Source organism: Dendronephthya gigantea, unplaced genomic scaffold (assembly GCF_004324835.1).
Source record: "Dendronephthya gigantea isolate DGI-Jeju-01 unplaced genomic scaffold, DenGig_1.0 000037F, whole genome shotgun sequence".
Taxonomy (NCBI): Eukaryota; Metazoa; Cnidaria; class Anthozoa; order Malacalcyonacea; family Nephtheidae; genus Dendronephthya; species Dendronephthya gigantea.
In genome coordinates, this window is record NW_021163047.1 from 833,201 (window position 1) to 846,466 (window position 13,266).

Consider the following 13,266-nt stretch of genomic DNA (forward strand, 5'->3'; position numbering starts at 1 on the left):
AAAATCGCTCTTTACATGCACTAATCCATTTTCCATCTTACTGAAATTATGTGAAGCTTGTGGTAACCGGAGAATAAAGAACTTTGTTTTTTTATCACTGGTAGGTCAACAATTGCTACATCTCTGACTGTCAGTAGTTAATGAAAACAAGGCTTTTTATTAAAAAGTGTTAAACTAAAGCCGTGATAGCAATATTACCACAATGCAAAGCGCCATGAAGATCTAATAAATAGAGTTTCACACTTGTCGTAAAACAATTTCTTACAAGATTTGACTGGCAAGACGATCATTCAAAAATCTTTCTAGGAAACTCTTCTTTTCTTGCAATATAGCTTTGCTTTTTCACTACAGCGCCAGCAAGAAGAGGTGTGCTAAAGATTGGGAAATAGATTAAAATTCAAATTCAAATTCCCCCAAAATAAAATTCAATTTGTCCACTAAAATTCTAGAAAGCATGAATGCAGAAATTGAGCATATCCTGTTTGTCATATCGGATCATTTCAATTTAGTGTTTTTATAATCGTCATTGGCAGATGTGGTCAGTTCTGAACAATTGGACAACCTGTAAGTAAACTCTTTCTCGTACTGTCTAGCATTTCAACAAGTTAACTTCTAACGACACTACCGCCGTATATGCAAATTTATTGAGCTAACCAATGCATACACACTATCTAGGTCACCAAGAGGAAACGACTGTGGCGGTGAGCCAAATCCCGGCTTTCTAAAAACAAACAAGTGATTGGACCAGTCCATCTTCGAGCCTTGTTACATTTTGGGCGAACGGATTTCCAAGTCCGTGAATTATTTTGTTCATAGACTAGATTTAAAGCATATGCAGTGCGGTAAATATTCAAATATACACGAATATATATTCGAATATACACACATATGGTATATATTTCACCTTGGTATGCTCGAAAATACCGCAATATGGTACATTTCATTATTTATCATGATATGGTGATAATATTTCCCCGAGTTCCTCTCGCTCCGGGTATAAATAAATGATAATTATGTCCACAGAATTTTAAATCTGTCGAGAGAAAATACCAATAAATCACAGTTTAAAAATTGCCCAGAGTTCATTTGTCTAATATAAGACATTGTAAAGGTTGATGTTTAAGATCGAGAATAAGTCTTTTCCAAAAAAATTTGGAATTCTCTGGCTTCGCGGCACCAGGTATGTATGCTCGTGGTAGGTTGTGAACAGTGGGGTCAGTTTAAGTAATTTTTTCTAGGCATCCCAACCTAACTCTAATATTTAACACGTTGAATCTAAAAAGGGGGATCTAAAAATATTTAATCAGCTATGTTCAACCATTTGTCACATTGCTCGTGGATACACCCGATGCTAACCTACATGCACCCACGTTCGTCACGCCCAAGCAAGGGTCAAACACCATACACCTGATTTCATTTCAAGAAAAATAAATTAACACACGCGTATCTTTCTATTTCTTTTAAAAGCATACAAAAGTAATGTAATAATATTATTTAGAATATATGTAGTAAAAACTGAGATATGAATGGATACAGTATAGTTTAGTAGCAAAATCAGCAAACGTTTACACTAGATCTTGCTTCAGTCGAAACTTTAACTTGTTATACCAAGAAACCTTCAAATTGGTCTCAACTGTCCGCGAAGATAATTATTGTTCAAACACATCACTCACACTAACATAAAGGACGTTATACAACAAAACATAATTATAAATGTACTAGTGATTTCCTCACAGTCTCACACAATGTTGTTCCATCTAAAGTTGGTAAACGTAGGTTGTTTTCTTGCCACCAGCACAAATGCCAGATGAACACGCAATTGTACCGTTGTAGAAACATTCTTCACTTTTTCCATGTTTATTATAAGTTGTTTCAGCTGTGGGTCCGCTGTAGCACTGACCTAAGAATATAATCGATGAAATTTATGCAAACGGACTGTTTATGTCCCATAAGTATATTCCATTAAAAATTCAATAAATTTATTAGTTGCATATATGGAAACAAAAAGATCTTATGATATAGAAAAAAATATGAATGGGTTTAAAAGCAATCTAGTTTACGGTCAGACTGGACTAATATATCATTTCACAGCCAAATATCTCCGCAACAAAATCGAGATCAATGGAAATTGCACGGAAGCGTACGGACCGCAAGCACGAATTCGTGGAGTACAAAAAGTAAGAATAAGATGAAGGCCATTATTGTCGTAATGATATAAAAATGCCTAGGTTTCGATTTGGTTATTACCTATTAAAGTACATGTTCCTACTAAACCTTTTCTCTCGCGGCGTATGCCACGATTTCCGCATAAAATTATACAGCTATTACTCAATTCGCTAAAGCTTCGCTTAAATTTTGACATTATAGCACGTGCATCTTTTGTCTAATAGTAGCTGAGTTACTGCAATAAATGTTTAATATAATATTCACATTGCTGCATTAATGATAACTTGTTAAAAAAATATACAACCCAAATGACGTTTCAAAAAGATGACAAAAATATGAAATGAATGTGATTTATTAATTAATTTAGCTATAGTAATTAATTGTTATTGTTACATGGCAAGCGTCACCTCCGGTGAAATGGAGCTCAGTGATTAGCTGAGAAGAATTTTCAGCGGCCATTACTTTCCCGTAATGGACTGGCATTTTCCCGTAATGGACCGACGTTACCGGCGATCTCCATTACGAGAAGAAGAACCGAGAATTCGAAATTCTGAGTGAAAAAGGCACAAATAAATGCTGAAAAGAAAATTTTTAAAATTGCTTTTGAAGAGTTTAGGGAAATAATTCAATATTTTGTTTTTGTTTTTATAAAATGTGTACCAGGCTGCTAATACAAATTCGTGTATTTTTGATTTGTTTCATGTCCAAATGCATGCTTTATGGCTTATGCCATAGCCGAGAAATATCGGACCTCGATCTTTTTGTACAAACCTCGCTCTTCGAGCTCGGTCTGTTCAAAAAGACCTCTCGCTCGCTTAATAAGAAGTTAGTTTTTTCACGGAATATTTGAGTAATTATAAGATAGACAAACCTCCGTTGAAGATTCCAAACGTGTTGTATCCTTTCTCCAGCACTTTCCTTGCGCAACGACATAAGAAACCTTTCATGTATTCTTCCCAATCACTGAAGTCTGTGTTGATAATTCCCATAAACTTGTTACTTGCTGGATTCACATCATCGAGAATGAGTTCGGGAAGAGCTCGTAGAGCTTCAATTTCATTGTAACAGCCAGTTGCAGTGTAAGGAATCTCACACACGTCTAGAGAAATCAAATTCCAAATTGATTCCACTTTTAAAAAACATTACTGTTGTATAATTACAAGTATAATTAGTATAATTGATATACAAGATATCATTGAGCAAATGGCAAATTCAATGATTTTCTCTTTTTTTGGAATTCAAGAATACGCTGTATAGATTATAATGCAGCAATTTGGGTTGTATGTGGCATAGGAGCACGTTGCCCCAGCATTACTGGACAAGATGTGCCCCTATTTTAGCAAAGCAAGATTCCATTTTTTGAGTCGTGCCTTATAAACGAAATTTCAGTTAACGTTAATATTATGTTTGTAAAATGCCGTTATTTCCCGCCCTTCTTCCTCTATTTCTAAATGGTTCAACGGCCCAAAGGATGATAAATATTAAGAAATTAATGTTGTGTAAAAATAGCAAATTTGGCATGATATATCATTTTGGTTCCAGATATCGAGACGATTTTCCGATATATTTTTTAATATTTTGGCTTGTTTTCTAACATTATTAAACCCTTTCGCTGAGGATAGTAAAATTAAATTTAGCCTGATGTATCAGTGAGTGCAGTTTTCCGCCTACTGTCGGTGCGTTTAATTCTTACCTGTAGTTACACGATAAACGAAGTTGGTATTGTGCTCTCCAACGCAAAATGAGTCATAATGAGTACAGGCCTTGTAACATTTGTTCTTACAAGTTGATGTTTCTCCATCTTTGTAATAAGTTACATTGCCGCGTTTTCCAGACCAGCATTCACCTGGAAAATTGTCGTCATATTTATTTAGAAATGAATGATCCTATGCATAATAATATGTTACTCAATGACTGACAATTGCACTATTAAATGAACTCCACGGCGCTCAAGGCCCTGTATAGTAATAAAAAATTGTTTCTTGCATAAATAAAAAAATCGAATAACCGGGATTAATAAACCTGAAAAGCAAAAATCGAGAAGTTACTTGTAACCTCCAATACCAACTCTTATCGATCGATGTTTATAGACAAATTATATGATGTTAAAACCGTTCAGATGTTGATTGGAATTAACGGTTTATTTGAACACCAAATTGTAGCAAAACCGAGCTATTCTGGACATCTTGTCCTAATCTAAAACCGCACGGACTAAAAAAATCTTACCGTAATACTGCAAACCAAAGGTGTCCCATCCTTTTTTAACTGTCTCAACTGCACAGCGACATGCAAGATCTGGTAGGTAAGTATCATAATTAGTCCAGCCGATATCTCTACCGGTGGACACAACATGGTGCTTATCCCGATCGGTGAGAATGTAGTCGCTTAATGGACGATCAGTTTTATTCTGCTGCTTTCCATCCCTGTAGCAACCCAAACGCTCAAATTTAACTGGACATTTGTAAGGGTCTGAAAAGTAGGAAAAATTCTATATCAGTCAATGAAATTTTTTCTACTGATTTCCATTGTAGGTTCGTACCTAGTGGTTGTGCGATGATAAAGTATTTCTTGATTGTTTTTAGTTGCCAAATCAGATAGATTTATGTTCAGTGCCTGAGTGGTGCATTTGTGCGAGTTTTGGACGAGATGAAACTGACGATTAGCAAACATTGGGATTGGTTAATTTAACAATTTTGGTTTGCGTCAAAATAACTGCAATTATCAAAACTTTTTAAAAATTGAGTTTTGGCTAATCAGGGGAAAATATTCCGAAAATTTACTCTTAAAATTGATTGAAAAACTTTTGCAGCAAAATTATATACGAGCAGGAGTTATATACGACTGTAAATAGATAGTGAAGAATCTATGGTTTTAAAGCTTTTCAGTAAAGCATTTTAATCGGTAAAGAGTGTAAGTAGTTGTTGTATTTGGTGTAATAGTCTTGTACTTTAGAGCGCATCATTTCGTGCGTCTGTTAGGGGTGGATCCAGCACTAATGCACTAATTTGCATTACAAAACAAAATGGTTATTTTGAGCAGTTTTCTTGTGACATGCAAATTAGTGCACTAGTGCTGGATCCGCCCCTGGGCCGTCTGTCCTGCAGAGCGCATATAGATCATGGTTCTCGGCCAATGAAATTGCTTGAATTCTGAACGTTATAATATAAACTTACGTATTTCATAGATAAAGTTGTGGTTTTCAGCTCCAATACAGTTGACTGATTTACTGTTACATTTCTTATACCCAGGACCATAGCATTCGCTCCCCCTACCATGTTTCATAATTCCTGCTGGTGACGGGCCACTCCAACATTCCCCTTAAGTTAATTGATGAACAAGTGTATAGTCAACATTGCACGAATTTTATTAAAAGGAAAGATCTTTGTTTCACGCTATGCTTATGTTTTAAAGTTCTTGTCTCTCTCCGTGTTTGTTAAATCAATGCCTTGAAATGGTAAATACGTAGCAAACACAAATTCGAAATGACAACTTGTTGGACGCTTTGTGGGTTTTCATAGCGCACTGAAAACGTTCATAAAGATCTCGTAATCTCGTAATTTTTTGACTGAACGGACACTCTATAGTTTGTCACAGAACTGAAGTCACTTGCAGAGGTGATGTTAATATGTGAATTATAATTCTATAAAACATTTTTTAGTTATGAAGATATTAGCCCTACAGATGCTGTTGATGATGAGGGAAGTTCTAATTTTTACACATCTTCAGAACACCATGCACTCCCCTATTAGAAAAAGATCTACGTGTAGAGCCAGAGGGAAGGGTAAAGGAAGGGGCAAACCAAATATCCTACCCCAGAACTGCAGTCCAAAATATTTATATCCTTTCTTCATGGCAGCCTCAGCACAGCGACATGTAAAAGCAGGTAAATATTCATTCCAATTCATCCAGTCAACATTGAAACCATTGTAGTAGTTACTGTATTTATCTCTCTCATTGATCAACATCTCTGGTAGAGCCCGGTCATTACGTTTGTCCTTTCTACATCCAACAATTTTTTGAATGGCACGCGACAGCCACACAGCGACTCAACTTCAATGCAAAATAAAAGAAAGTTTCAATTGCCAATAGTCAGGATACTGGACACCGCTAATATATTCATAAACAAACAAAAAAGCGAGCAAAACATGCTAATTTTGATCGTCACATGATTGATATTTGAATATTTGAATGTTTATATTGACATGCATGGACAACCTTATACAATATATGCTAAGCTCTAAGCTATGCCGATACCGCAAGAAAGTCTTACCGCGGCTGAATTCACCAAAAAGTTATAATTATAAAACAATTTTACTTTTTCATCATAATCTTATTCTTACCAGGAATTGCAATCTCAGCCAGGAGGATAAAACTCGAAAAGGCGAAGATGATCATTTTCGAGGATGACAAAGATTTCTCTCAATGCCTAAACCCAGAGAAGCCATACAAATTTTTAAAATTTTTATCTTTTGTTTGGCGCAAAGTGGAACAGTTATAAACTTCATGCAAATTATCTTAATGTTGAAAACATATAAACTTCATGCAAATTATCTTAATGTTGAAAACATCGTTTTCCATTAACGTTTGGAGTAAGATGAGCAGTATTCTCTATAGGGCTGGTTGCGGGTACTCAGAAAGGAGACTGTTGCGGGTTCCAAAACTCAGAGAGTTAAACTAAGAAATGATAATGAAATTTGAATAAAGTGAGTTAGGCTCGTTTCTCTACTGATTCAACAATCGCGCGCAGGCGTGCAAATATGTTATTAATCTGCCATGCAAAAATATATTCAAATTCTAGATCGGCTTAGACGTGCATGTCCAGCACTAATACAGTGGAAGAATATCAGTGGTTTGGGTGTTTCAGGTAATAGAAACCATGGAAGGCAAGGCAACTAATCCTTTACCTCATGATGATCAGTCAGAGTGGGCAAACATTTTACAATCACATGTTAATTGTATATTAACTTATGCATTTTGAAATATATTTGTTTTGGGTTGGTAAAAGTCATGCACATATTATATAATTTTATTTCTTATATAGCAATGCATTTTTTCCAATTGATAACAGCGGGTTTAAGATGCACCTAATCTTGGAAGCGGACGGTACATAAAAACAACCGCTATAGTGCTAGGAACCGAATTCTAATTTCTTTTATATACGGCTGTTGTGAAAAGCTCTAACTCTTTTGTGAAACTGTAAAATTAACGACAAAAAGATGAACGCGATCTTTGTGCTCAAACAACCACGACCACGCAAATGCAATTAAACAAATATTAGAGTGACACAGACTTTAATCTCATCGATGCAATGCAGACTCTGTCACACAAAGTAAAACATTGACGATAAGTTATATATCAAAGCTACCGCTTTCAACCGTCATTTCCTTTTGAAGTACAATTTCTTGAATCTTGAATTCTCGTTCAATCGGTGTGTCGCCAATAAAATGTCGCTCAGTAAAAATCGCTGATATTTAACAAAAGCTATAGTTATGTATAAATTATTGTAGTGTCATTAAACGATCTCTTCTCCTAGCTGTTTCAGTTCTCTGTCTAATAACATTTATTCAGCCTCGTTTGTTACCAAATGTTATATATACTATAATTTATATGTATTGTAAGATGACGTTTTATCATTTTAAATAGACACTTATATAAGCGCACTCTACACACCGATGCAATAACTTCATCCACAAAGCATGTGGACGCAATAAAAAATAAATAAAGTTAAAGTTGTTCGCCAACAGACAGGCTATAGGTAGCTACTAACACTAATGACTTTGCATATTACCCGGGTGACAACGCCAAAATTGCGCAGGAGACGTTTTACCGGCTTGTATAGTTAACAAAAAGTTTTTCGTTTATGCATGAAATTGTCCCCAGAAGCTTAATTACGTAGGTATACTTGAAATAACATACAACTTGCAACCTGTATAATCCAGTCATGTTGAATTTTTACAAGAACGCAACAGCAATATCAGTAACAGAATATGAAAATTTACCTGAAATTTTGGCTGCCTTTATTCACAGATTTTTTTGTTCTCTTCAGTTTGTATGCAGTGTCCAGATTAATTGCATCTTCCGTGCATGTGAACAGCTTATTTATACACTGTCACTGTTGGTAAATGTCTGGTCTTAGTCAACTTTTATTTGTCTGACAAGCAAATATTTGATTTACCCGTGGTCGTGTATGACAACGTATGTTAGTGATTGTTTGCCCCCATTATCATGAATGAGCAAGATTAAAAATCTAACCAAACGTGCAGTTAATCTTCCTTTTTTTTAATATACGTAAAAAACACTATCATGCGTTTCTATTATGAAATAACACTAAACACACAGGCCGGTTTTATCAAAGATGGATATAGCGCTATCCACCATATTGTGTTTTCTTCTATTTCATTGAAAATACCTGTTGTTTTGTAGGACCTAGATTGAATTCCTACTCTTACAATATTTTCAGCTCCAAATCAGTAATTTCTTGCTTTTCATTAAAAAATATCATTATCGGACGGATACAGGGCTTCCGTATACAATGGGTTGGTCACAGGATTTTTGCTACGATATTGAACACTATAATTATACAACTCTATTAGAAGCACGAAATTTTTTGAAGGCGATCAGCCCTCTTATTCCTTAATTATCAATCTCGAAACAGCATTGGAATGCATATCATGCATATTATGACGGATGTATCTGCATTGTATCTTTACATGTATGCGTTGGCGAAAGTAAATTTACATTGAGATTACCAAAAACAGCTGTCCCACGCCATCATTAAGAAGGCACGTCTAGCTTACTTTTGACTTGAGCAATGTATAATGCATATTATTAAACTGTGCTATCCTAGGAAATTTTTACGACTCGAAGATTTTCCACAGCAATATGAGCGATAACGCCTAAAGGCTAAAACTACAAATAAATTACATTGTAAACTTCACAATTAGCACCAATCCTACAAGATTACATCAGTATATATAATATTATATTGCTGGGGCTGGTTGTTCGAACGGCGTTTAGCTTAAACGATGGATAAGTCGAATTTAAAACACTCTCATACTGAGATCTTTTGAATGAATGAGCCTGCATCTTATGTATTAAATATGTTCTGCCATTGGCAATATATCTAAATATTTCAGCTCAGTTGTTCAATAAATAGATAATTTGGTTTTCAATTTTGGACTTATCCACCGTTTAAGCTAAACGTCTTTGGAACAACCGGACCCTGGTTTTGACTAGCTATTAAGTGAGTGAAGTTATGTCTACAGACACTTCCCGAATATAATTGAGTGCACACAAAACTAGCTTGGAAACGAGGCGATCAATGAAATTTATTGTTAGTGGGATGGTTTTGATTGCCCAAGAACAAATTCGGGAAGTGTCCGGCTATTCTGCTCTCACAGTAGTGGGCAAATAAATATGACATTTAAACATATTTGTTACCCAATGTGCAAGACCAACACGTTCTGTCAACAACAAACCCACGGACAGTCAATCGAGGGCGTGGGGTGTGACATCACTTCCCAAATAATTGACAGTTCGTAATGATAGTCAGATGCTATCCACCAAGATAATTCTCAAATATATTAATACTGAATGCTGATTCATACTGAATTATTTCTATTGAAATGTAATTCATACTAGAACTGTAGAGCGTTTTAGAATATTAGAAGTTTATAGTTATACAGAAAATTAGCTGTTTCTAAATTACGATGGGCTTAGACTTTGGTCAATATCACATGACATCCCGTCAATATTAACTATTTCGCTAAGCCTCTAATCCGGGTTAGTGACCTTGATTTTAAATGGCGCAATATTATTGACGGCGCCACATGAAGCCCAGAATTATAATTTTGTATCATGCGTAGGTGACTGTTTGCTTCTAAATTTACCCAGTTCAAGATTATAAAAATATACCTAAGTACAAAATATACTGAGCTAAATAAACAGACGTGATTAGTCAGTCAAATGGACGTGATTTTTCTTGACGGTGTTTTTATTAATTCGATCACTTAACCATATTTCCTGTTTCCTAATTTTAATCCCTATTAACATTTTTCAAAAGCATATTACCGGTGTTACTTCATTTTGAGCTGTTTTGCCGTTAATTTTCCTTCACAAACGTTCTCTTTTTAAATTTTAATGATATTTCTTGCCCGTGTTTTCACGATACCAAACGAAAGGCAACTTTGTGAAATCTCCTGATTCTGGTGTACATGAGCTAGTCTCGCAATGACTAAACCCCATCTCATGCCACTCAACTCGACAAATTTCGAAATGGACGAAATAGAACAGGAGACAACCCACGTCTTTCGAAAAACAGGCAAGTGCCAACATGCAGATTAAACCGAGTGGGCCATGCCAACAACTTGCTATATATATAGTACCGTTGATATTAATGCTTTAAAATGTTGTCATGCAATGTGTCACAAAAGGAAGAATCGAAACAGAAATTAGTGAACTTTTATCCGGAATAATGTGCAGAAAATTTGGATCACGTATCGTCGATTAAAAAAATATAGTAAAAAAATATTCTATCAACCCTTCCCACGGAGTATAGGAACCATATCGCGCCCTATATATCGTTACAACAGAGTTCACCATAATATTATTTAAATTATATTTAGTGTAATATTATTCAATAAATATATTGGGTCGTATACGAGCTTCAGAACGAGGCCACGCCGAGTGACGAAAACGAATAGTATATAATTGTTTTATAATATAACCGGAACTTTATGATTAAAAAATAACTAACTATGGCGACCGAATAAACTTAAAGCAAAGGTCAAGTCCCTTCTGCCCATCGTTTCTGCTCGTAACAATATGAAGTCCTCTGATAAAAAATTGGCCCAAATTTTTTCTCATGACGTTAAACTTGCCAAAATTTTGTTTAATCAGGTGTTTTAAACTTGCCAAAATTTTATTTAATCAGGTTAAACTTGCCAAAATTTTATTTAATCAGGTGTTTTAAACTTGCCAAAATTTTATTTATGACGTTAAACTCTCCAAAATTTTAGTTAATCAGGTTAAACTTGCCAAAATTTTATTTAATCAGGTGTTTTAAACTTGCCAAAATTTTATTTATGACGTTAAACTCTCCAAAATTTTAGTTAATCAGGTTAAACTTGCCAAAATTTTATTTTTAATCAGGTTAAATTTGCCAAAATTTTATTGATGAGGTTAAACTGACCAAAATTTTATTTATTGACGATAAACTTGCCAAAAATTTTATCTAATGAGGTTAAACTTGCCAAAATTTTATTTAATAAGGTTAAACATGCCAATTATTAAAAGATTGGTCATTGCAACTTTGCAGTTTGCATGAGTTGCGTTGGATGTTGATGTCTTCACTAGCGACCTTAAGCATGTAGGACGCAAACGCGACGACGACTGCTATCAAAACAATGGGTCATTGAAAAGAAATGAATAAATAAAGACCCATGATGGGTTTTAGAAGTCGTCTTCGTTCTGTCTACAACGGGAAAACGTTGTTTTTAATGTCTTGCCTAGAACGGGTGCGTTTCAGGATCCAGCGAGCCCTACCTCGAATTAGGCTCTATAGAATTGTCCTTAAACATAAAAACAATGTTTTAACGCCTTATATCTCACTGAATCGGTAAAATTAATAATATACAACAGCAACTTTGCTATAGCATTTATTTAAAGGAGAATTTCAGCGCGGCGTCGTCGTGTACATGCTTAAGGTCCCTACTATTGGTTACGATTACGACTTCCGAGTGTTCGTCAAACGTTATGACGTCATAACGCGCATGAAAAGAGTCCTTTCCCAAGTTAGTGTGACGTCACTCGTATTTAAAGTTTGATTTTGTACACTTTAACCGCTGGTGAGGACACTGGAGTGTCATAGCTCACCTACAATAAAACTCATGCAGTTTCAGTCATAATTGCTCCGTGCTGTTACATTGGTCCAGATTTAAAACGTTTTTTGTTAGTAATAATACAATCCCTTTGAGCCTTGACACTTGCTTTCAATATATCATTAGATAACTTCCAAATTTGATGCTAGTTGGAGTGTTTTCACAAATCCACAGGTACATATCCTTACTTCAAATAGTTGAAATTTTTACTTGAGTCATTGCCATATTATATTATAGAAACTTCTCACGCCAATACGTCGCCATGGTAAAAAATAATTATGTAAACAAACTTTAGAACATGACGAAAAATAATCCCAGTCATACGTACAAACTCACTTAACCAGGCAAGGATTGAGGAAGTTAAAATAATGAATTTAAGATCAACAACGTCAACTACGACAGCACCGCCCGCTACTGATAATGAATGAATTGAATATTCAACGTACCGTGAGAGTTTTAAATGCCTGCAGTTTACGACGCGGGAAATCACGGTTTCGTTTGTCCCGCCAGCTTTAAAAGCTTTGATAGGTGCGATATTAAGCCTGATTTAGTGTGAGTTTTCCCACATTTTAACATGGGGCACGCCTCCCCCAGCCTAATCTACGCCCCCCCCCAGTCAGCAGTTTGGATCCTCGCCACAGTATACAAGCTATATTCAGTCTCCAGTTTTTGTAAGATATATAGGATTGATAATAAACGGCAGGTTTTAATTTTGATGGTTAATTTTAAGGAATTTTAGCCGTTGTCCTGGTGACGTCGATATTTTAAATGCAAAGCTCATTGATATCACTATAGTAATGTCACCATTTTGATGGAAACAAGAGTAGAAAATTGATTGTATAATATAAAATTAATACACAATTAAAATACAAAATACATGTTCGTGAAAATAACACTTTTGCTTCAAGAGCATCCGAATTGTTACTTAAAGTACCTTAGTCCTTACCCGTCGTGAAATCGTTGATGACAATTTTCTAAATTAATGTAGCATACTTTGTAGGGAGTACATTTATGCTATTTAAATTAAAGGATATAGGTGTCATCAGGTGATAAAAGCTATGCAGTAAGTACCATGATTATTGACATTTATAACTCTGGTTAATATCTTCTATGACAATCCATACAAAGAAATAGTTCATGCTTTTAAAGCTGAGATGTGTGTTTACCCAATGCTTGTTTTACTTCTATCTTTGATTGAAACAGTTGATACTGGAATCTGGTT

At 35.1% G+C, this 13,266-nt stretch overlaps 1 protein-coding gene across 1 annotated transcript; it reads right to left on the reverse strand.

Moving 5' to 3' along the window:
• Window positions 1-1,687: 1,687 nt before the first annotated feature.
• On the reverse strand, window positions 1,688-8,264 carry LOC114526161. Its single transcript, XM_028547681.1, has 8 exons — window positions 8,166-8,264; window positions 6,507-6,592; window positions 5,978-6,216; window positions 5,340-5,483; window positions 4,393-4,635; window positions 3,860-4,012; window positions 3,038-3,265; window positions 1,688-1,900 (listed from the first exon to the last, which is right to left on the reverse strand). The coding sequence occupies exons 3-8, from the start codon at window positions 6,129-6,131 to the stop codon at window positions 1,758-1,760; spliced, it is 1,065 nt and encodes a 354-aa protein (XP_028403482.1). The 5' UTR covers window positions 6,132-6,216; window positions 6,507-6,592; window positions 8,166-8,264; the 3' UTR covers window positions 1,688-1,757.
• Between the last annotated feature and the right edge of the window lie 5,002 nt (window positions 8,265-13,266).

Coding starts and splice junctions, on each gene's coding strand:
- LOC114526161 (XM_028547681.1), bottom strand. CDS start 6,131: ATGTTGATCAATGAGAGAGATAAATACAGTAACTACTACAATGGTTTC. Junction 3,266..3,859: donor CGTTTATCGTGTAACTACAG/GTAAGAATTAAA, acceptor TGATTTCTCTAG/ACGTGTGTGAGATTCCTTAC. Junction 1,901..3,037: donor GTTTGGAATCTTCAACGGAG/GTTTGTCTATCT, acceptor TTATATTCTTAG/GTCAGTGCTACAGCGGACCC.